Raw genomic sequence first — 26,733 nt, 5'->3', positions numbered from 1 at the left:
ACTCTAAAATAGAAAAGAAAATTATTAAATTTGCTAGAGGTGTTATCACCATAATAAATTCTAAATTTTATAAAACAAGTCATGATTTTGCAACAACACTGCATATTCCCAAGTCATTATATGTCTTAGGAGTTACTCAAACACTAAAATGTATGGTTAGAACTTATTTGAAGAATAAACATTTGCAAGTGGTATTGCTAATTTTTATTATCATGTTTGTCTTATGTAATGCTCTTCATAAAAGTGCAAGAATTGTTAGCATTTCTTGTGTGTGGAATAGACATTTTACATCCTTTGAGTTACAACCTCTCTTCATGTTTTAAGTGTGGACCCAAGGAACTACATGAATTAAGAAGAGCTGGCAAGATGTGATGTGGTTGCAAAGAATCACATTTCATCATTTTTGCACAGGTAGATACAGATTTGGAGAAACAAACAACTCAATCTTCTTGTGTAGTTTGAATTGTTTGCAACATGTTCTTTTGTCATACACTAAGCTCCCTTAAAAAGGATAAGTTATAATTTTCCTTCACTGAGAATGTAGTTTCAATAAGTACTTAGTTCCTCATGCATAGATAAGTTTTTCTCATTTAGTGCTGCCCTCTATATGCACAAGTTTTTCCACATGCCACAAGCTTTGAAGCTCTTACCCATCTTTGAATTGACTGATTCCAATGCATCTTACATGCAAATCATCATGTGATAAACCTCCACCAATAAGAGCAAGATACACTCTCTTGACACTTATGACTCTCATATTCAATTCTACTGAACTATCATTTCAAGTTTTGACACAAATAAGAAGCACTGATTTTCAGTGGAGAGGAAGGGTGGAAAGTTAGAGAAGATGCAAGTGCTTATCAGAAATACGTCTTGATTACAAGAAAATTAGAACTTCCAATATGGTGGATTCCCTCTGCTCACATAAATAGCTACAATCACATATTGAAAAGGCAGATGGGACCTGAATGAGGAAAAGAAAGAATAATCCTTCAAAAGTATCATAAGGATATTCCCAAAAAGTAGATCCTCATAGTAGAAGATCATATATAGGAGACTGTGCCACTTCTGTACCAGGTATATTTTATATGTCCATTTTGGAAAGATGTCAAATATGTGAGCAAGTCCAAGTATGAAAGAACTATGGCAGAATATGGATCCAAAGCACAAAATATTTATGAAATTCAATTCCAAAAAACATAAAAATGGATAAAATTAAAATAATGTGTCCCTAAATGTGGAGTGACTAGGGTACAACAGATCATACACAGTAAATAAGCTACACCTAAAACACCTAGCACTGGGAACTGACATCCACGTAGAGGTATGATAAGGTTCATATCATTGGTAAGTCAACTACAATCCAAAATTTGGCCAACAGGCACCACATTCAGGTGGTAGTAGGAAGTGCCACCTTTAATGCAATAACATCCTCAGAATAATAAGAACATTGAGAGATAGTGAATAGGGAAGAACCATAGTAATCTCCAAGCATCTCTATCATGACCCACAACACAGATGGAGTTACAATAGTATAAATGAGTGAGAGAACAGAGATATCTGTAATATATGTATGAGAACATACAGTTATGTGAAAAAGTTAGGACACCCTATGAAAGCCTGTGTATTTATGTAACATTTTTGGATATATATATATATTTAATCTCAATTTCAACAATACTAAGAGATTATAGGAATATACCTAAACAATTAAAACTGAAGAAAAGACTTTTCGAGATCTTCTGTAAATGCAATTCTGCAAAAATGCATATTCTAACTGAGGAAAAAATTAGGACACCCCCACATTTATTCCCACTTAAAATGGCTCAACTCACACACAGGTGTATCACACCAGGTGCACATGACTAGAAGATCGTTACTCAGCATTTTGAATGAGGCTTGCCCTATATAAACCTCAGACATTTAGTTTGGTGTGCTCCTGGACTGTTGAAGTGAGAGTGAGCATGATGGTGAGAGCAAAAGAGCTGTCTGAGGCCATCAGAAAAAAAATTGTAACAGCTTATGAGTCTGGTAATGGATTTAAAAAGATCCCAAAGATTTTGAAATCAGCCATTCCACTGTCCAGAAAATAGACAACAAGTGGAGGGCTTTCAAAAAAACTGCCAACATGCCCAAGTCTGGCAATGCAAACAAGTTCACCCTGAGAGCAGACTGTAAGATACTAAAAGAGGTCTCCAAACACCCTAACATGTCATCACGGGACATACAGCAGGCTCTGGCTACTGTTGATGTGAAAGTGCATGTCTCTACAATCAGAAAGAGACTGCACAAGTTTAACTTGCATGGGAGGTGTGCAAGGAGGAAACCTTTGCTCTCTAAGAGAAACATCAAGGCCAGACTGAAATTTGCCAGAGAGAATGTAGACAAAAACCAGGACTTCTGGAATAATGTTCTTTGAACAGATGAGTCCAAAACTGAATTATTTGGACACCAGAACAGAGGATATGTTTGGCATAAACCAAATACAGCATTCCAGGAAAAGAACCTCATACCAACTGTGAAGCATGGAGGTGGAAGTGTCATGGTTTTGGGATGTTTTGCTGCAGTAGGACCTGGACAACTCACAATCATAGAATCCACCATGAATTCTACTGTGTATCAGAGGGTGCTTGAGGATCATGTAAGACCTTCTGTACGAAAATTAAAGCTGAAGCAGAACTGGACCCTGCAACACAACAATGACCCAAAACATACCAGTAAATCCACCAAGGACTGGCTGAAATTAAGAAATGGAGAGTCCTGGAATGGCCAAATCAAAGTCCAGATCTTAATCCCATTGAGATGCTGTGGGGTGACTTGAAATGGGCTGTACATGCAAGAAACCCCTCAAACATCTCACAGCTGAAAGAATTCTGCATTGAGGAGATGGGCAAACTTTCTTCAGACCGATGTCAGAGACTGGTAGATGGCTACAAGAAGTGTCTCACTGCAGTTATTTCAGCCAAAGGGGGTAACACTAGCTATAAGGGGGTAGGGTGTCCTAACTTTATCCTCAGTTAGAATATGCATTTTTGTAGAATTACATTTACAGAAGAACTTGAAAAGTCTTTTCTTCAATTTTAATTCTTTAGTTATATTCCTATAATCTCTCAATATTGTTGAAATTGAGATTAAATATATATATATCCAAAAATGTTACAAAAATACACAGGCTTTCATAGGGTGTCCTAACTTTTTCACATGACTGTACACTGATTAGTTTTGTGAAGAAACAAAGATATCTGTAATAAATGTGTGAAAACATATACTGATTAGTTCTGCTCTACATCCAAAACCCAGCCACTGGAAACCAACATCCATGTGCAGGAAGATGAGTGATCCCAATCAAGGGGTAAATTGCAATTTTGATGCCTCACTCCACTGTTACATAGTGGAGGATACATGGCTACCTACACCAGCAGAACACAACCACCCTACCCTGAAATGAATGGTTTTACCATTCACATATTATGTCTACCATCCCAGCAACTTAGAACTTGAAAGTGGTAAGAGTTCTCAAACTCCACTAAAATAAAATGGAGGAAAAATCATAGCAGAGAGTCTAGAGAAATGACAACCCTTGAGACAGTGCAATGGGTGACCACAAATCCCTATTTTGAAAAACAGACCACACCAGTTCATTCAATACATGATAGGAATGGGGAACTATCCCCCTTTTACCAATGTAGTCAATGGGTGAATACAGTCTGGTACAGACAAAATAATGAAGTAAACATAAAAGATAGATCTAAAATCAATCTTATGGAACACCCCAACTCAGTATAGTGCGATTTTTGACCACGGATACTATAATATGCAAGTCAGATATACAGTGCAGATTTGACAAGTTTAACCATATCAGAAGATACCACTCATCACAGAATGGGATCCAGAAAGATTGAGAGACATGCCTCTGAAAAATATAAGGTATATTTTAGTGACTTAACAAGTAGTCTCAAGAAAGAGAGAAGAATAGCAACAGTTAGATGATAGAATGCCAACAAGGAAGAAACAGCTACCCAAAGTAGATAATTAGAGATGAAGATATGAGATGTAATTTCAGTGCTTAACAAAGTACCTTAAACAGATGAAAGGAAAAGACATGCAGGGACAAGAGAATTTGCATCATTGGAATGAAAACAGCAGAAGGTAAGGATGGGAAGAAGAAAAGGAATAGAAAACCAAATGAATCCAAATCCAATGGGTGAGGAAGAAAAGTAAAAAATCACTGAGAAGGAGTTGATTAAGGGAAGGAAATTGTGGGAAATAGATTCAATGGAAAAAGCTTTGAAAACAATGAAGCAACTCACAGCATGTACAGGAAAGAAGAGGTCATTTGGACCTCACCAAGAGGAAATGCAGAAGATGGTTAAAAAATGAAAAAGTCAAAAGAAATGCACCATATGTGTCACTAAAATGTAGATTAGTAAAATTAGAAACAAAACAACCAAAAGCAGAGTAGTGTCAGCCAGTAAAAATCAGTCTAAAAGACCTAAACCAGAGTGGCATGAAGGAATAAAATGAATAACCAAACATTAAACATCACTGTATTAGCAGAAAGAAATAAAAAGTTTTGAAATGAAGTAATACGTTCTGTAGCAGGGAAGAAATATAATTTCACTTTGGAATAACTAAATAATTAAAGATATTACTATTCTATAATAAATGTGTTGAGAGACACTGATACAAAGATATGGAAAAAAAACTCTTGAAAAAAACACAAACTAAACATGATCACTGCCAACCGAGGAAGTGACAGTCTGAGAGAACTGAACAGAGGGAGTCACATGCATCAAGAATGTGTATTGTGCTCTTACTGGTGGAGGATTGTCACATAATGCTTTTGCATCAGATGATTCAAAGGTGAGTTAGTGCTTCAAAGCATGTGAAATGTGAAAAACTTTACTGCATATATAGTGCAGCACTGAACAAGTATAGCTATTTATGTGAGTGGAGGTAATGTATCATATCAGAATTACAAATCACACTTCATCTCAGCATTTCTGATCAAGTACATTCAGCAATGCTTCACGTATACCCTGATGGGGACAGATACTTTCAAGAGCACAATACTTCTATTCACCATGCATAAATTGTACATGCATGGTTTGAGAAACAAAATTATGAATCTCCCACGGCCATCAAAATTCTCAGATATTAATACAATTGAATATCTTTCAGATGAACCTAGAAAGACAAAATTTTCAACAAGATTGTCTGCCTAGCTTGTTCCACAAATTGCAAAGAACATTTAAGACTGAATGAAGAAATACCCCTTAAAACATTTCCCAATCCCTTGTGGATTCTATGACCTATTATGTTATGGCCATTATTCAGGCACAAGATAACTCAACCATTATTAGAAATAGGGCTTAATAAGTTAGCCAGACAGTGTAAATTTTATTCCATTATAAAATTAATCGAATATATTAAGAATGGTGAAAAATAATATTAATGAAATTACAGCAAAACTAAATAGCTGTTCATAAAATTAATCTTCATAAAAGAAACAAAATTAAAAAGAGTTGAAAATAATTCTAATAAAAAGCAACTAAACTTATCTAATATTCAAAACTAGTTTTAGTGAGTCACAGCAAAATTTATAATATGGAAGATAATCATACATATCACAGTTAACGTTTTTAATAAATTATAAGTTATTTAATTTTTTGCTTTTTATTAATATGATAAACTTAATATCAATATTAAGTAAATTAAGATTTTATCCACTGAAGTATTTTGTCTTTGCCTACTCTAATTTTTTAAAGCTTACTTGATGTCTTATCATAGAAAAATATTAATAAAACTTTCAAACAAATGTAACTACAACATTTTCAGGAATTAAAACAATGTCTATAGAAACTATAAAAAAATTCCTAAATGTCTGATTTCCTCTCAAATCTTCTAAATTCCACATACAAGTCTGTTGATGTTCTCTCACCAAATTGTAAATTACTTTTTACACTAATTTATACAGCGTAAATAGTTTATAATATGCTCCATCCAATGCTACTTAAACTTTGCTTTCAGGTATTTGAACACTATTCCTTAGTAGCTGTTCCATTCTTTTACAGCCTCAAGACGTATGATGTGAACAGAGGCCTGAAATAATAGTTAGGCAGAGAAGGAAACTTCTGGGAGAAACAAGCCTTGATTGATTATATTCTTAAGGAATGACAGTTTCTAGAAGATGAAAACCTTTGGTTAGGGATGGACAGAATTCTTTTTTATGTTTTCTTAGTGAATTACACCAAATAAACATTGGAAAATACCAATCAATCGATGTTAACATTTTTTAAGTTAAATACTGTTTAAAGGGCATTAGAATTATTTTTACTTAAACTTTGAAATATGATATACAAATATGTGTGTGTTTGTGACTGTAATAAAGTTAATTCTAATAAATTACAAAAGAAATTAAAACAAGAAATACTGCTGATACTGTAATCTGAAACTACGTGCAAAATATGTATTAAATATTTTAAAAGAAGAAATGAACTTACTTTAACATTTACGTGTTTGTTATTATGAAGGAAAAATAAAACGGTTGTTGTCAGTGCAAAACAAAGATAACTTCTTCCAAATCTGTGCACTCCAAACATAAGCAGCACATAAGAGGCAAAACAAGCTGTAGTCTTCCAACTCAGTGAGAGTAGTAAAAACAATGTTGTGTATCCTGTGAAAAATATGTTCAACCCCTATGAGAAAAAAAGTTTCATTTTAGAGCATTTCATTATTTAATCAATCAATTAACCACAGTCTATATGTTGTCTGATTTAACTTTCCTTTAAAGATGACACAGAAGAAAATAGAAATATACAAATTCTAAAACTATTTCATAATATCACTTTCTGCCCAATTCTTATTTACCTATATCCAATATGTTTATGTTAGGAACTTTTTATAACATACTGCACTATAAGTATCCCAACATTATATTCATACATATTTGCACTTTTGTTAAAACAAAAGCAGGCTTACATCTGCTGATTTCTGTTATAATTGAAGATTTTGAAATTTACTTCCATTGTTGATCAGATATGGATATCAACCTTTAAATGGTTGGGTATTAACAATGATCCTTCCTCTCACTGAATACTTAATTTATGTTGGCTTTTTGCAGACACCTAACATACTCACTAAACAGTAAACTTAGCTGCTCTAATGGCTATTTTATTTTTATAAACACTGCAACTAAATGAAACCACAGTATATTCATTAAAAAGTAACAAAACTAATTTAAAAGAAAAAAATCAAACATCAACAAGATACTGTGATCTCCAACCATGCAACGTTTTTGCTTCCTACAGTATATATATTCTTCAAAAAAAGAAACGCAAAAGGCAAAATTTGAGACATATTGTTAATAAGTTTATTCCGGGTAGTTCTGTATGACATGTGTGAAACTTTGCACATTCACTGCTGAACATCCAAAGTCTGCAAAGACGAAGTCCACACTCACAAGTTGAAGTTTAACGTCACTCGACATCAATAACGAGTATGCCCCCCGTGAGCATCAATAACTGCTTGGCATCTCCTGCCCATGGAAGCGATGAGATGACGAATCACATCCTGTGGAATGGCTGTCCATTCAGCCTGCAAAGCTGCTGCAAGCTGAGGTAGAGTCTGCGGTTGAAGTTGTCGCCAACCCAGACATCGGTCCAACTCGTCCCAAAGATGTTTGATGGAGTTTAAATCTGGTGGGCCAGGGAAGAACGTTGATGTTGTGGTGTCTCAAGAAGACAGTGGTGAGTCGGGCTGTGTGAAAACGGGCGTTGTCATGTTGAAAAACGTCGTTGACGTTCACCATTATGGGTTGCACATGGGGCCTAAAAATCTCGTCGACGGTTGCGTACGGTCTGATCGGAAATCCTACGCAGCCCTGGTATGGTTGAGGCAGTAGATGTTGCAGTGGTGGTCCTATCCCGAAGGTGACGTAACCGGATGTAGCGATCTTGTGCGGGCGTGGTCACACGAGGTCTGCCAGATCGTGGACAGTCACGAGTTGATCCATGTTGTTGGTGAGGATTCCATAGCCTTGTGATGATGCTTGGGTAGATATTCACAGCTCTGGCAACATCTGATCGAGATTAGCCTGCTTCCAAGCGACCAATGGCATTGTTGCATTGTGCTTCAGTCAGTCTTGGCGTAACTGTATTGCGTGTCGGTGGCTTAACACTGAGCTATGGAAACCGAGAACCCGTCACTTTTATAGGGATTTTGCACATGTTACACATGCAGAACATGCAGATCTCTCAAACAAATTTATTGGACACGAATGCGTTTTGGCGAAAAATCCATTGTTTTCCTCCATTTTCAAAGTGCACAACTTTTATTGTCATTTTGGTCTGACAATCAGTGCCTTAACACGTGTAACATCACATACTCCGAGCTTGTAACGTTATTACATATATTTCTCTTTAAAATTACAAAAATATCCCCTTTGCGTTTCTTTTTTTGAAGAGTATGTATATAGTATATATATATACCTATGTCTTAATACACTACTTGTACCAGATGATGGCAAAACCACACATTGTAGATTTATTAGTGTTAAACTTCTAATTGATTTCTTTACTACCCATTCAATCTATCTCTAAATTATATATGCTTTATTCGCCACAAGTTAGTTGGCATCTTCTGATTGAAAATAATTTTTGTAGCTTTCAAACAGATATATTTTAACATAACACACTTTCACAATTCACAAACAAAATGAAATTTACAGAATCAACAATTATCTATTTTTACTTTACTATTATGTGATAATTTAATTCTTTTCTATTGAATATTATCACAACTTTTTTATAGCTGTTTTTCATTAGTAAATGATCAAACCACGAGATGTAATGACAAAACAAGGTTTCAACCAAGGACTATACAAAACCTGGATGAAATATTTAAAAATCAAGAAATTAATAATATATATTCAAGGATTCGTAACAAGACTAAAGATATTATTTTGGGTGGGCAGAAAAAAGTTTCTACAAAAATAAACAAATCAACAAGTGTGTTATATTGTTTGCATGCAACTCTTTGAAGATGTGCAGAAATTAAAATATTTTTTTATGTGAATTGTGCTTTATAGATGCCATAAAATTACACAACATTCATTCTAAAATATTTATGAACTGCAATATATGATAGATAGAATTAGCATATAAAATTAACCAAAATATATGCCTAAAAAATGTTACAATAATGTTACTGGTCACAATAATGTATTATTTTTACAATGTTATGATACCAGATATGTAGCTTCTAGAAATCTTTCTAAAAGTTAACTGTGTAACACTAACCAAATTTTCAGTATTTTCTTACATGAAAAAAAATTTCTACTACAACAAAATAATATAGTATTTTTGACTAATCAAAGTTGACTGTATATCCTCAAATTAACCTACATAAATAAAAAAAAAGACACACAATGCAGTGTCATGCAGCCAAAACAACCTGCTGTAGTTGTTGTTGTTGTTGTTTTGGATTAAGCACAAAGCTACAATAGGCTATCTGTGCTCTGCCCACCACGAGTATCGAAACCCGAATTTTAGCGTTTTAAGTCTGCAGACATACCGCTGAGCTACTGGGGGGCAACCTGCTGTAAGGCAAACTGTGTGTTACAGTTTAAGTGATTTTTCACCTTCTGTATTGTGAACTATCAAGATCTAAACTATCACATAGTTTTGGTAGACTACTGGACTCTTACTTCACATATCAAATTTAAAGGCAATTCATTACAAAATACCCAAGATATAACATATTCAATTTTGATTGAGTTTCTTCCTTTTCTTTTTAATTTCTTTGCATCAAAAGTATGGAAACTTTAAGTGATAGAAAAACCTACTTAACTTTTATGGGGTTTTTTTTCAAATTTGGTATACTGATAGATCTCTTCAGCTCACAATTAGAAGTCTTATTTGGCCTGAATTTTCTGACTGCATCTTTTGTCTTCCATTTCTAAGGTGTTTGTAATTAGGTTAAGATAACATTAGTATATTTCATAAATTATTAGCTCAGGTTATAATCCAGTGATTTCAAAGCTTATTTTTTTTTCTGGTAATGAGATTAATATAAAAAAGTTAAAAATATATCCAGTATTTAAATTTAAATTAAATAGCTATAACTATTAATAATTACATTAAGAAAATAATTATACCACTGGTAAACAGAATGGGTATTTTCAAAAGTCATAAACTTTAATCATACTACTTCCATTTTTACTTATTTTAGACATCAGTAATATCAAAATATCTTTCTCACAAGGATTACAAAATCTGAACAATGAAAAATTAATTCTATAACATGCTTGTTATAAGACATGCAGGTGTTCTAAGCAATACTAGCTTTGAAAACAAATCTCTAAATTATGAATAACTAAAATAACTGTGAACTCAGGAATCTTTGAGATTTATGCTTTCATCAGAAGTATTAATTTTTGTAATTAATTCTATCATTCAAATTAAGACTATTGTATTGTGAGAATTAAACCACACACACAAGAATATGTCTTGCATATGATCATTCATATATGTGGTACTTATGTAAGCAATATAAATATTATGATTATATATAGAATAACTTACAAGGCATAATGAAAGTTTATACAGGAAAGTTAAATAAAATTAAGAAAACTTAGTAAGTAATGTGTAAGTTCCGTTAAGCTTTCCCATTTAAGATTTCCTTTTACTACTTAACATATTCTTCCCTTGTGCAAAAATAACATTTATGGAAAATATATATAAGCCAATAATGAGCAAATACACTGGATGATCCACTTTGTTTAACTTTTATAACTTAAACACCACTTACTAGGTTTGCTTAATTTTACTTAACTTTCCCATATAGGCTTTTGCTGTACTATGCATTATTATTTCTTTATGTGACAATAACATATACCTTTACTTATGTCTCACAGGCTTGGTACTAATAAAAATAACCACATGTAAGATATGCTCTTGTGCATGGTTTAATTTTTAAAATACGACAGTCTCACTTTTACTAATAAAGTTCATTACAGAAAATATATGCTCTTGATGAAGGCATAAACACAAACCTTTTAAAGGTTCTCTGGAGTTCATGATTATTTTACTCATTCATATTTATGTGTACTATAATCTAGTGAACATTATGTACCTTAAAAAAATATAAAACAAAACTCTCTAAAGTTTAGACACATTGTAGATGTCTGGAAGAAACAGAGGCACAAAAATATACCATGGCAGTATTTTACTGATATCCATATTGTTGTATTATCTTAAAAATAACCAATTATTGGCCAAGGCTTGAAATGGGTTGTTATAGACTCCAACTGTGTTTATGTCACAAAACCTAAAAGCTGTTATGGTAATTAATACTTTATTAAAATAAAAGTGATGACACCTACTGTTTCTTTTGGATACTATGTGAATAAAACATCTGACTATTTTGCTCGTTTTATCAATTTCTGGAGAAAAAAAATCCTCCACCCCCTTAATCTGTACTTTCTTACACAACATTAAATAATACCGTTATTCATTTCTAAAAAAAATGTGATCCCCATAGGCCCTGCTGTAGCTTCGTGCCTGCTTATACAATATTAAAGAATATAGTTACTAATTTCTGAAAAAAAAAAAAAAAATGGATAGGGAGTTCAGACCCTGGACCCTTTATAGATCCATGACTGCTTGTCCTACAATAATGAATACAGTTATGCAACTTTAAATTAAAAACATAATATAGTACAAAAATACAGTAAATGTACACTATTTTACATTTGAGTAGCCAATTGCATCCCCTCTAGTCAGCAGTTCATAATTAGTGATTGTAATAACAAAGAAAGTGTGAGCAAACTTAGTGACAATGGAAGTCAAACTCAAGACCCTCACATCATAAAGAACCTCTCACATGGACATTCATCATATAGTATTCTTCGATAAAGTAACCATTTCAATAGGCAGTTACTGCCCATTTCACAATCAACTCATTATGCAGCTTTCTGCTTGACAATGAGTAAACATAATGGCAATATTTTGATTACTTGAATAATTATAATAATTGAGAACAGCATTAACTGAAACAACTAATTTTCATCAGTTAATTACTTTTGTGATAATTGATTTAATCATAATTTCAATTAATTGATTGTTGGAATAATTGAAAACAGTTGTAATAAGAATACTAATTTAGACTATCTGATTATTTTCATGATATTAATTAATTGTAATTTAAGTTAATTGGTCAGTTTATAACACTAAACAATGTAATCATTACTCATTGGAATTAATTAAATCACCCAGCTCAAATTTGTACCTAGAAAATGGTATAAATATCTGTTGTGACTCATAGTTGAAACAGACCTTTGAGGTGATGTGATAATAATAATTTTCTTTGTTGTGATCAGGTTTGGACTGGATATTTTTATGATCAATTGTTAATAATGACTTTTGTAATGATTATGAAACTGACCTTTGTTTTAACAAGTTGTTGGCACATCTGACTGAAAAGGATGTGCAAAACAATCCACAACCAATATTTCTGGATACTATATTTAATCATCAGCCACTCATAATCCGAGTTATCCTAAAAATGAAGATAAAAATTGAAAAGTATCAATATTGTACAAGGTTAAGTAATAACTAATGAAAGTAATGAAAAATCATAAAATGACCTTATGCAAGATGATGCTTTAAAGTTTTCATAATTTGGATCACCTGTTTAGCATAGACTGGAACTAATTCAAAAGCATGACTGAAGAAAACGATTTTGGCATAATAATGCTTAAAACACCAGCCTTCAAAATTTTGCTCTTTTTCTATTTGATAAGCTAATAGAATTTCAAAGTACACTTACAGAAACATTAATTACTAGACAAATGAAGTAATTCTCTCTATACAAGTAATTTAAAATACTGTATACACTTATTAAAAAGGGTTCACATGAGGAATGAAGAATTATTACATGGATAAAAGAGTATACATTATAAACTCTCAACATATTTTCACTTCAGAAAAGTCAGATAAGAGTTGATATTATATAAGATTATAAAATTATGTATAGGATGATAAGATAAACGTTTCCAGTTACCTTGTGCTATATTCTAAAAGGAATAAGACAAAGACATGATTTTAAAACTTTGTTTGTTTGTTGTTGTTAAACATAAAGCTCTACAATGAGTCATGCACGCTGTACCCAATACAGGTGCTGAAACATGGTTTTTAGCATTATAAGCCTTCAGAATTACCAATAAGCCACTGGTAGATAAGTATTTAAAAAAAAACAAGAAAAGCTCTCATTAAGATAGTTTTACAGCAAGGTGACTGACTTGTGAGATGAGCTGTTACATGCAGTTTTGGAGAACGGCACTTTTCATTAGTTTAAAAGGGGAATAAATATTGTTCTGAAAAATAAAGGATGGGTTCAAGTTCTTACTCTTCTTTCTCTGGGGAAAGTGTACAAGGTAAGCTTCGATGGATCAAAGTTAATATTTTCCTTAGCCTAAAGAGATATTTCAGATAGCTATTCATCTATCCATAGAAGAAAAAAACAAACAGCTTTAAAGAGGGTTGTAAGAACCAGTGAAGGAAATAAAAGAAGGTTGTGCACAGTTGCCTTAAACTTTTGTGCATGAGTTAAACCACTGAAAGAGATTTCACTCCTGCAACTAATAATGTGCAATGCAATCTTCTTGCACAGTATTCATTCCTCTTGAGCATTTTGTACAAACAGAAAATTCATTCTAGATGAGGCAAATAGACACACTGGAAATAAGAAGGTAGGGTGGATTATTCTGTGAAAAAGGGATTTATCTGACATACATTTCAGGTAGGGAGAATAACTTCATATAATATTACTCACCTCTCCACAGAACAATTAACTACAATCACATATTTAAACAATAGTGGAGTACAGGTAAGTTAAAGAGATAAGCTCTATTCTCAGATGATAGCAACAGAAAACGGAAACCTAATGAACCATGTCTCCTACCATGAGGGTGAAGAAGGCTGTTGACAAAAACTCTTCACCCAATACAAGTTATTGTTCAGAAATGTCTAATCAAAAGAACCTCCTGCTTTTTGCTGAAGTATCACATAAATAGGTGAAATTCTAATGTTATTCAACTGTTTTATATATTCCAAGAGATTGTTAAGCGTGATAAGGGCAATATATTAAGCCAAACAGTATGTGAAATATTAAATAGACTAGATAAGAAATAAATCATCCCAGACCAGCTTCTCAAGGTGAAATCATGACCCACCCAGCTGGTCATAACCACCTGTCAAGTCCTCAGTGTTAAGGGAGGCCTATACTACTCTTCCAGGTTGACATTCCTGTCCTATGTCCAATAAAAGTAGAGTCTGGTAAAAGGAAAGCAAGGGTCCTCCTGCTTCACTATAAGATATTGGGAGAAACTTGTGTAAAGAAAACACCACAGGTATGTGGACCAAACAAAAATTACTTTATTTTCATAAAGTCCCTCAATAAGAAACAGTGCAACCTTTATCTGCAAACTGGGAAACCAGAAGCTATACTGTTGAATGGTTGCTTTGCCAATCTTTTTTTTTCAGTGTGGTTTGGATGGTAATTAACAGAGATATACATGCAAGTATCTATATATACTGCCAAAACAGCCTTGTAGAAAATCCCATCTCAACAATGAGCACTGAGTAGAAGCAAATGGGCTTAACACATTTTGTTGTTTCTTAGTTTATGTAGTTATTTGGATTTTTTCCACCTCTTTCTCTTTAGAGGTAAAATTCAAAGATGTACTGAAAAAAAAACAACAATCAAAAACACATCTCCATTCAATCTCTGAGAAGATTTGGGAATGGTGACAATTGGGAGATGAAACCCAGAGTATGTGGCACAAAGGATTATCCACATCCTTATTTCATTTGGGATATAACAGCCAAATGCAAGATAAATTGTGAGAAGACACACTTGATAGATGACATCAAAAAATGAAAAGCAAGATGAGCTGTTTAACCCAAGTAATCAAAATGAAAGGAGAGAAAATGCAAAAAAGAGAAGGATTTCATGGCACACTTTTCATTAAATATAAAGACAGCTCATAAGCAAAGTAACATTGTACCGCACACACAAGACAAAGTAGATGATTGGAGTCTGAATTATCACAAAGAGAAGAAATGGAAGAAAGGATAATTGAAAAAATATCAAATAACCCTATAACAAGCAGACTTAGAAAAGAAGGAACTGTCTACTAATAAAATCAAGCTGTCATTTCAAAATCCATGCAGGCTGTTTCTAAAGCAAAAATATCTGAACACTTTTCCTGAATTTAACAAAGCTTTCACTATAGAATGGGAACTGGACAAGGATAACAACAGAATAGAAAAGCCTTGAAAGGGCTGTAAGAACCAGAGAATGAAAAAAAGAAAATTGTACATTGTTATCATACAAATGGATAAATCCCTCTCAAAAATCCAGTTGAAAAAGTAAAGTGAAAAGAACAAAAGTTAAATGAACATAAGGAAAAAAAGGTGGCAATCAAACCATCCATTTTCACTGATAAACTTCATGGGCAAATGGTTTAAAAGAGTGAGCAAGAAAATGGATTACAGTGTGAGAAAATCCTCTCCATCTTGCAAGCACCTGGACAAGCCATGAATGAAGATGAAAGCATTAAATTATCACAGTGAAAATTTGTTGTCCAAGACTGACATATGATGGACCTCAAAAATGAAAGAGGTAAAGGCAAAGGTCCATGACCAAACTGGCCAAAGCAGAGCAAGTGAAGGGATATAGAATTAGGTGTTCCACTTCAAAATAACAAGTTACAAATATCACTATTGTATAATAAAAAGGTAAACTTATTGAGAGAAATTAATACATATATACAGAAAAAAATTAAGATAGAACACTTGAAGATAACACAAAATAAATATTATAACACAAGTGCAGCCAAATGAGAAGTGATAGTTTGGTATAATTAGACAGAGGCAGCCCCATGCAGCAAAAGAATATATGTAGCACTGTTATTGGTGGAGGTTAGTCCCATGATAATTTGCATGCAAAATGAACTGGAATCAGTAAATTCCAGATGGGTGAGAGCATTATGGCTTATGGCATGCACAAAAAAAAAAATGTATTTGCACATGAAGGGAAGCACTGAACAATAATAGCTATTTATGTAAGTGGAGATAATGTCCTATATTGGAAACAATGTTGTTAGTGGATTTATTGACAGCAGTAATGAAGCATCAACAGTTTAATAAATCTAACTAATCAGTAACTTCTTTTCAACTCATAAATTGTGCATTGATATTAATAGTAAATTTCTTTCAATGTGTTAGGCATTAGTAGATTTTGTCTTCAACTCTTTTTAGCCATTATTCAAAAAGGTTTACTTTTAATGCTTTCTTTTCTTTGCAATGTTATATTTTATTAGAACATAACATTCAAAAGAACTTAGATTTCATGTATTCAAAAAATAAATTATTGTTTAATTGAAAACAACATGAACCAATTTCACCAAAAATTATCCTTGCACCCAGTTCATACATCATGTTAAAATTTTAATGACATTTAAAAAAAAAAGTTTTTAACTATCTCCAATCTACATATAAATCATACCTTCTGCCTAGAAAATAATGACCAGCCTTCAACAAAATCTGTGGGATCCAACATATACTGAAATGCTATAAAAAAACAATAAAAACTTGCACGTAAAAGGTTTTTCATTTTTAAATAATGTTCATGCCTATTATTTATTTTTAACAAGTCAACAGAAACTCCTATAAACATGTATATATACAACCATATAAATTTACCAGAACTCATGTATTATTTTGTTTTACTCGAATCAGTGATAATTCATCTCTTTTACATACATTCCTCATTGTTTTAATTTCAGCCAAATGAAGAAATCAACCAAAGAGGCCAATATCACATGTGAATGCAACTTGTCTCCACTATGCAATCCCAACATGGCCAATTGTGATACCAAACAAATCAGGAAAATACAGAAAAACTGGAAAATGTCTACACCTCTCCACTGCAAAAATCATCTTTATATCAAATTCCATGCAAGTTAGTCAAAACAAAACTTGGCACTGGACCAAAGACACATAAAATTATGGGTTTATTTAAAATTTTGACCTCCCCCTAAAACAACTAAAAATGAACATATCCCATACTTTTGAATGTGTATGTATGGAACCTGTAAAAAAAACAAACTATAGTACCAAATACCATGTAAATTGGCCAAAATTCAAGAGTAATTTTCATAAACTTTAAAATTATGCTTTTTGTGGCATCTTGATCCTCTTATAATTATTAAAAATGGGCAAGTCCACCATTTCAGTTTGTCAATGGGTGGGATCTGTAAAAGCTATCACATAAAATTGGTCAAAATATGGCTGAGTAATTGATCAAAAATCAAAAATTATGCTTTTTTATGCACTCTTACCTCCCTATTAAATAATAATAAATATTAAAAAAAGAGGACTTATCAAGGGGAAATCCAACTTTTTGAAAATCAATGTGTTGAGTGCATAAAAACTTATATTTGTGCTAATTTCCATCTTCATTTTTGTAAATATCATCCCAGAAGCCAAAAATATACATTTTGGGCTTCTTTAACTTTGACTCCTTAAAAAGCCCTAAATAAATAAAAGAAAAGGCACCTGGGCACATACTGGACCAAGGTATAAATCTACCAAGTTTCAAATCAATCTACCAAAAAATGATGGAATGGTAATTGATTGAAAAGTGTTTTTGTAAGAATAAAAAGCAACAGAAAAAAAATTGTATCTCTCTGAGGAAACATAATTACACACAATAGAATGGAAACACAAAAAAAACTTTCAGAAAAATACACAAGACCTTTGTTTCTGATAGTTGCTTAATATTAAAAATCTTGAAAGCAAATTTATAGACTAAAAAAAAACAATTACAAATAAAGCTCAATTTTTCATCATACAAAAAATTATGTTCAAATCAAACTAAAAACTTCAAAAATACATAAAGCACTTTGTCTACTTGAGATTTATGGCAAATTATTGTTCTTAATTACAAATAATACACATTTGACATGTATCTATAACAGCAAACAATTTAAATACTCTGTATAGTTGAATATTAAAACCAGACTGATTGCATGAGAAACAGTAACCCATCCAATATTTTGTCATGGCATTATTTCTTCTGAAAGTATTTTCATGGTATATAAACTGCTAGTATTGACAGCTGCATGTTAACATGAACTGCACCTCTACTTGTGCAAAATTTTATTAATAACACATATTAATGTACAATACTACATACAGTTGATAGAAATTATAACTACAACTTACATGTTTTTATGAATATCTTTAAACACATTTTTATATAGTAGCTTTTGTTTTAAAAAAAAAAATCAAAACTACCTTTGGAAGCTTGAACAAAGCAGTAGAGAGAATAAATTACTCCACCACACCATACACCCCAATAAAAGTTCCTTTCAATCCTTCTCATCTTGATATATTATTCTCCTGAAACATCAACAAAGTTTATAACTATTATTAAGTAATCTTTTTATACAGGCTTTTTTAGGTATTTATTTATGGTTATCTAGTTTTCGTTTTGAAACAAATATCAAATTGGCCATAACAATCAAAACATAATAATGTATTTACATATGAATGCTACTTACATAAAACTTTAAATTATTTTAATCTAAATTTTCTTTCAGTTATTATTTGATTATTTTCCACAGTTATTAAATCTAAGTGTATTATATATATGAGCCAATCTAAATGAGCTGATCTGACACTGTTTTTTTTTCTAGCTTAGTTTTACTAGTTTATGGAAATAAGGTCACAAGTAGATAAAGGACTTTTGAAAAGAAGGGTCAAAATTAAAGAGTTTCAGAGTCTGAGAGGGCATTTGCATCCATCTAGAAAGTTATTTTTTTAAAAAATCCAATTCCTTACACTTTTCAGACTTTAGCAAGTCCCTCAAATCTGTAAATTAGTAATAAAAAATGAAAGAGACAAATATTTTCTACTATTACTGAGAATATCTCTTTCTTCTTTTGTGAAGCTAACTTTAAGTATCTAATAATGGAAAAGGCTTTTTTCAGAATCTTTGGCAAGTTTATAAATCAATCATAATAACTTGGAACAAAAATATCCTTTACATCTATCTTCAACATTTTACATATAATAGATGTTCAGACCCCCATTTCCATGTGAGAAAATGAGAATAACAGATCTAAGAAAATAATGTAATATTTGTACTAACTGTACCCCCATTTTTCTCTTTATTTCTGTTCAGTGGTTTACATAATTTAAAAGTTATAATGAAAAGTAAAACATGACCACAAATTGAAAAAATTAAATAAATGAACATTCTAAAAGTGAGTTTGATAAGTGACTTACCAAAGTTTAAAGAATCTCTTCACTAAAACAAAAATTAATTCTCATATAAAAATTTAAACAATGAACTTTCATTTCCATAACAATCTCCAATGCAGATTTATAATTTAATAGTTTTATCCATACTTAATTAAGTAAACAGATTGGATACTTTAAAGCCACATGATCTCACCTCAGATACAATTAATAAAATAATTCATATATATAAAACAATAGTTTACTTTTGATAAAATACAATATTATTGACCATACTGGTACATTGCCAGAATTAATTATTGCCTAGACTATAATCATATATATTATCAATATACTTACTAATACCAATAATACTTGGTACTGAACAGAATTTACATACAAATATGGAAATATGGCAGTTTAACTCAAATCTTTTTCAATATTTGACTAATCTACATTACTAATACTAGATTGTTAAATGCTGATAAAATATTTAAAAAAATACAATCAATTTTATTTGTCACAGTGTTAGTTACTACTATTATTCTATTTTTAGATGTTGCATTTTTATTCAGTCCCATGTTTTCCATGAAAGATATATATGAGCAAAACACTATTCTGCATTTACTCATCTGTAGAAATCTCCAAACTAAAGCCAAAAACAGTGTGACACCAAATATTATCCCCCATCCAAATCTAATCCGGATGATAAGATTTTCCAGCTCTGCCAAACACCATCCCATGTCTAAATTTCATCCCATTGTATATTTTAGTCTCAGTTAACTATGTGTCCTTTTTTGCTAATTTTTCTTTTCACTTTTGGTTTTGATCAAAAGTATTTCATAAATACTATTTCATGTAATCTAAATGGCCTATTTCACTGCATTATTTATAAACTGTGCTATTTCTAAGCCTATCTGAATAAATGAGTTACAGTACTAATAATACTGTACATAACTAGTAACAATGCAAAATGTTATTTATCATCCAATAATTTATTGATAATGAAAATAAATTATCAACTCTTTATCTAATTATCATACTTAGAAGGAAATTCTTAGAGAAAATTTTGCACTAAGACTCGTACTTATATAATACTAGTAAGAATAAGACAGTTATTACCAATATGGATTGTAGTTTATAATGTAGTACTTGTAGGCTTACTAATTTTTTATACTAATATTTCTAACAATTTATACTAGTGTAAATAATTTTTTCATTGTGTGTTATTACTTTTATCTCTAGGCCACACAGTTCTATTACTCAATGTTAATAAGAACTATTACCACTCAAAATTATGAACCTCTGAACATAAGACCAATGCAAACTTGTAATTATCAATATTATATTTTCTTTCCACTTTGCACACACTATTACTCTAACATTTTACTAATTCTGCATTCACTTCCTAACCATTTATCTCTAAAAATTTGTTTCTCAAAATCTAACTATTCTAAAATAGAAGTAAAATATAAAACTAAGTGCTTGAATATTATACTTTTCACTTTAATTACAGTAAACAATTAATCGATAATTCCGTGTTCTTTTGTTTCTGTAAAACATGTTTATGTATTGAAATAGGACTCTGTAATGATTTTTTTAATTCCAAATCTGAAATACTAAATAGCAACATCGAAATACTGATCATGGATATATAGGATGTATACCACAACATAATTAAGTTCTCAAGGATGTGTATAAAGCAACTGATAGGCTGAACATGATATTTGATATTGTCGTAAGCTATGTTTATATTTCATAATTCTTTTTCTTGTTTTGAACAATATTTGCAACATAATTTTGAACTTAAAATAGACTGAATGAAAATGTAAATCATTTTATGAGTAAAATTACATTTAGAGTATTCTTGTTATTTTTGAAAAATCTGCAAAAGTATTGCATTTAGATTTTGTCAGACAACTAAGTTCACACAATATGAATAAAATGACTTGAAGAGATTGTTCATTTACCTACATTTTACTTATTATATAAATACAGTAACCATTATCACAACACTATGTTTAAATTGGTTGATATTTTTAACTTTACCAGAGCTCAAACTCTCAACCCAGAGAATGAGAGGCATTGGCTACAACGTGTATTGTGTTGTCCTTAAGATTCTTCTTCTTATTGCATACAAATGTGCTTACTGAGGGAAAACAGCAGAGGTGATGTTATAATAATCATGTTCATGTTGCTTATTTGTACTACTTTACCTATTTAATTCTGTTGTTCTAAACCCACAGAAATTTAGTACCATTTATAATTACAAGTGATATATTTATACCGATAATGTAATTGTGCCAATTTCTATGTCTAAGCTCTATCAATGCATAAACCAGTCATTAGCAGTGATGATCCTTCATGATCAACATTGCTGTTGCTTGCAAGTATAGTGTGGTAGTTTCCCACTTGCTGAGAAAGTAAGATGTTTCTATGCTGCAATCATACAACAATCAGACTGTATCACAGTAGAATATCCAAAAATTGGTAATTCAACAAAGTTCTCTAAACAACAAGACAAGCATGTAGTATAAACTGTTGTATATATACATTAGTGATGTTTTTTACAAAACATAAATGATTTTTTTACAAGTGATTGTTCCTTGTGTACTATTCCCAAATTATATGAAACTCCCCTTTACATGAAACAAAGTTTTAATCTACAAATAGAGCATTGGAAATTTATTTTAGAATTGATGTACACATAATACACTCATTTCATATACATTTTAATAATTTTATTGTTATTCATTTCAATATCTATTTTTTTATCTATGTATAACCTACATTTAGTGTTTTAAATTCCTAATGTATAGATTAATCAAATTGTTATAGAAAAATTTTAGTGCCCCAATGTCATAAGGTAATAATATATTATAAAAGTAAGCTGTCTGAGCAAAATACATAAAATTATGGTGAAGCTTATAAATAAAAACTTATCTTAATATCACAATTATAAACATGGGAGATGTTCATATGAAACAAGGTGACATGTTGATTTTTCACCATGTTTTGGTAAGAACTATCATAGTTATATAATTGTTTTTTTTCTGTGTTTGATAATTGACAAAATAATTCTGTATTACAATTATATGTTTAGAGTAGTTCAGCAATTACCATTTTAATTTGCCAACCTCCATCATAACTATTTATATTGTAATATGTAATTCATACTATACTGTAGATCAATTTTGCTTTCCTTTGTATGTTAACACATTTGTCTGGTGACTAAATCTGTCATGTTGGTAAGAAGCATTAACACTCAAAATTAGTAACTTCCTAAGACTAGTATAAAGTACAATTATCAATATTATATTCTTCTTCAAATTTGCACTTACTGTTGTTTTAACATTTTAATATTCCTGCATTTACTTCATAACATTACAACAGTAGTTAGATTTTGATCAACATTAAACTAATCTTAAAATATAAACATGGGATTGTTTGATAACTATACTTTTCACTTTAAGTATACTAAACAGTTAATTGATAATTAAGCAACATTTTATTAACTTTATTATACACTTATATATTTACACAAGTGTCATAATTACTTAAAAGCAATATATAACAAACCGAATCATGAAAATGCATATCATAACATACTCAATTTATCACGAATGTGTGTTAAGCAGTTAATAAACTGAGCATGATATTGTTATCTATAAATTGCTCTTAGGGTTGTATGAATGAATATCAGATTTTAAAAAAGTTGACATGTATCTATTTTCTTTATTTTTTCTTTTGAAAATCACTAGTTTTGTTTGTTGTTGTTACATTTGTGTTTAATATTCACAATGTTCTGACAATTTTATGTTCAGAGTAGCTAAAGGCACTCTACTTAAAGTCACGATTAAGGAATTATCACTGTTAAAGTTAATACATTTTATTTCTTTTATGAGAATGCATAATTGTTACAAGAAAGGAATAAACTTGACATATTTCATACACAAAACATTTTTTTTTTAAATGGTCTCCACATCACCCCTTCAAGCCATCCTATCTTCTCAATTAAAAAGAAATTACAACTTAGAAATGGTCAAATTAAAAAAAAAACAAGTATAAACACATGTGCCTTAATTATTTTCTTGTGGTCCCCATGTCTTGCATTAAAGAGAAGAAACTATGGACATTAATTTTGCACTGATAAGCTCTCATGTGACCTGCATGTTACCAACATATCAGTACACTAAGCTGTTGTTGTGGTCATGAAATATTTTAAATAAAACATGAATACATTAAACTGTTGTGATGGTCATAAGATACTTTAAAAAACAACAACAACATGAAACTGAAATTTGGGTCAGTAATATAATTTATTGTTCAACAACAAACTTAACAGAAATGCTACAAAATACAATAGTTAAAGTATATATTAAAAAAGATATCTATATCAGGTGATAATTTTCCATCATTATACTATTGGATGAATATTACTTAAATAATTTTTTAATTAAGCCAATTTCATGTATATTCAATCTATTCTAACAAATTGGAAATTATTAATAAATATTTCCTATAGTTGGCTTCTGCTCATTAGAATTTATTCCAGTTCTTATTAGTGATGAATACATCTAAAGAATGAACTATTACACCACTACAAAAGATAATAATAACCGATATGGTAAAACATCTTTAATTAACTTACTATTCACAAGTTATTACACACAAATAAGTGTTTAAAACTTAAAAATGATAATAACAAATTTACCATATTTTGGCTCAACTTCTATGCATACCATAACAAAAATCAAACTCAGGTATGCAAAAATATCATTAAGAATAATTAACAAATTCTAACGGAATTTTTATATACAGCCATGATACATTATATGTTATTCTAGTAAAAAAAATTATAAAATCACATACTACTGTGGTTAGCATAGTTCATATAAGATAAACAATTTGTAGACTAGAATAATAGGCATAAGAAAATAACATTTTTTAAAATAATACATAGATTACTAAAAGTAAACCTGATGTGAAACAGAAATTAGTGAAAGCCACAAAACCTGACAAAAATTAACCACATTAGAATTTTTAGATGTAGTAGTTGTACTTCCTTCAGTAGTTAAAATAAACCACCGCATATCATTTGACCAATTTTTAAGTATCTAGATAAAATGAAAAGAAATAACTCATGTTATATAATGCTATCACATAATAATAAAAAATATTTTGAGCACTTGTTTTCCTATACCATACAGTTTGTGAAATGTGACTGAGATAACATTACTTCAGTTGTATTCATTAGCATTAATAATACTATACTAGAGGAACACTACTTTATATAATTTGATGCAATTAGGTGTTTATATTATTAGTGCTTTTGTTTCATTTCTTTAGAATACACATTTTACTTAGTAATACTTAGAAGTCAGTTAACAGTATATTACACTTCTAGTGACACTACTAAGTATTTGAAAGTGACAATTGACCTACGGTATACTTTTAATATAGCACAATGACGTTTGATAATATTTTGTCATAATTAGTGTATACTCATAAACCTAAGAGAAGCACTATTTCTGAAAGACAGTTTCAATGAGAATATATTGTTGTCAGTGTTGAATATATATTGTTACCGTCCCTTCATCATAGTGAAGTTATACCTCGTAGTTAACACTGACACTTGTTACAAAACATTAAAGAAGCATGGTGTACTGCACGTTAATCAGTTGATATCGAGCGAAAATAGATATAGTATTTACCAATTTAAAATAAGTATACGAACAAAGCCGCACTCATAAAAGTAAACAATGAAAAATTTCTATAATAAGAAATAGTAGCATTAATATTACCTAAAACATTTTATACAAAACACACAATTTAGAGGAATGAAATTTGAGACTTCTTGCCTATGTATCACGCATGCGCATATGTGCTATGGAATAGGATTTGGACGGAAATGATATTTCGCGGGACACTGGACAATGTTTTTTTAATATAATCAGCGAAGTTCTATTCTTTGTGACTCAATATGAGGAATATAAATTTTAACTGATACGATCACGAATTAGCCAAGCAAAAGACGTTTACTGTTTAAAAATTACCTATAAAATATTTTTTACATCTGTATTATTCCGTCAAACTTCATAAACCTAAACTTACCTCAAATCCACTTAAACACACTTTCATATTACGCGAAACTTCAACACTCCACGACTATTTGCAGACAATTTTTATTCTCTCACGTTCTTCACGCAGCTGTGCTTGCACCCTCTCAGCTTGTCTGCTCGTCTCTAATTTTGTATTGAATTTTCTTTGTCCAACTTACGACATCGAAGAGAACAAAAAGGTTGAAAAACTTGTGTCAAATTTGCATTCGTGAGGTTTCTATTTCACTTCTACCCATTCGTAAAAAAGAAAAGTTGTAAAACAATTATGAAAATATTTCGTGTTTTGGAACACTTTTAAGTTTGAAATATATATTCCTCGATTAACAGCTATTACTGATCAATGAAGAACATATTTTTAATTAATAATGTAACTATTATCAGGTACTCTAAGGCATCGTTTGGTAGTTAATATGTTTGACTGTCAATCAAATAATCTGAGGGTTAATCCATAGCGCCGTTAATGAAGTTCCACACTTTCGTTTCTGATACCCTGACAAATATGAGAATCTATCTTGTTAATTGGTTCAAGAGTCCTTGTGGCAATGAGTGCTTCTGACTTGTCCTCATGACGCTAAGCAAATTAAAATTATGGATGTCTACACCTGAACTCAAGAACAATCTGATTTAGTCATTTACCTCATATGAAAATTTCAATTCCAAATCATACGTTAAAAAAGAAGACGGATTTAAATATTTTACCAACGTCTTTAGTTCGAAATATCTATTAGGTGCGTTTACGTAAACTTTACCTGCATATGTATAGCCTGAAGAATTTAAAATAGCAAATGGGCGTATAATTCAGTTTCTTGAGTCAAAAATGAAAATATTATATATTTTTATGAATTTAATTCTTATTTGAATGAGCTAGAATTGAAAGAAAGCTAAAACAAAGTAGTCTGTCCGGCAGAAAAACAATAAGTCTAAGGATTTATAACGCTATAATCAGAAGTTAGATAACCCTATGTGGGGCCCGGCATGGCCAGGTGGGTTAAGGCGTTCGATTCGTAATCCGAGGGTCGCGAGTTCGAATCCCTGTCTCACCAAACATGCTCGCCCTATCAGCCGTGGGGTCGTTATAATGTTACGGTCAATCCCACTATTCGTTGGTAAAAAAGTATCCCAAGAGTTGGCGGTGAGTGGTGATGAATAGCTGCCTTCCCTCTAATCTTACAATGCTAAATTAGGGACGGTTAGCGCAGATAGACCTCGTGTAACTTTGCGCGAAATTCCGAAAACAAACAAACTAGCCCTATGTGGATTTTACTATTAACAAAATTATTTAAAATTCGGCTACGAGTTATCAA

The 26,733-nt window shown here is 31.1% G+C and overlaps 1 protein-coding gene across 2 annotated transcripts in view; it reads right to left on the bottom strand.

Moving 5' to 3' along the window:
• rasp (protein-cysteine N-palmitoyltransferase Rasp) overlaps positions 1-25,684 on the bottom strand; it is a 41,267-nt gene extending 15,583 nt beyond the window's left edge. Inside the window, exons 1-5 of one of the 2 annotated variants that reach the window (XM_076450167.1) lie at positions 25,422-25,684; positions 18,363-18,467; positions 16,570-16,634; positions 12,445-12,558; positions 6,504-6,698 (exon numbers count right to left, since the gene is read on the bottom strand). In XM_076450167.1, coding sequence (XP_076306282.1) covers positions 6,504-6,698; positions 12,445-12,558; positions 16,570-16,634; positions 18,363-18,450 — 462 coding nt within the window. In that variant the 5' untranslated portion in view covers positions 18,451-18,467; positions 25,422-25,684. Of the gene's footprint in view, positions 1-6,503; positions 6,699-12,444; positions 12,559-16,569; positions 16,635-18,362; positions 18,468-25,111; positions 25,397-25,421 lie in introns of those variants that run through there. The other variant, XM_076450169.1, reaches the window with a different exon arrangement.
• Positions 25,685-26,733: the final 1,049 nt, after the last annotated feature.

Source organism: Tachypleus tridentatus, chromosome 8 (genome assembly GCF_004210375.1).
Source record: "Tachypleus tridentatus isolate NWPU-2018 chromosome 8, ASM421037v1, whole genome shotgun sequence".
Taxonomy (NCBI): Eukaryota; Metazoa; Arthropoda; class Merostomata; order Xiphosura; family Limulidae; genus Tachypleus; species Tachypleus tridentatus.
This window is presented reverse-complemented; position numbering and strand designations above follow the sequence as displayed.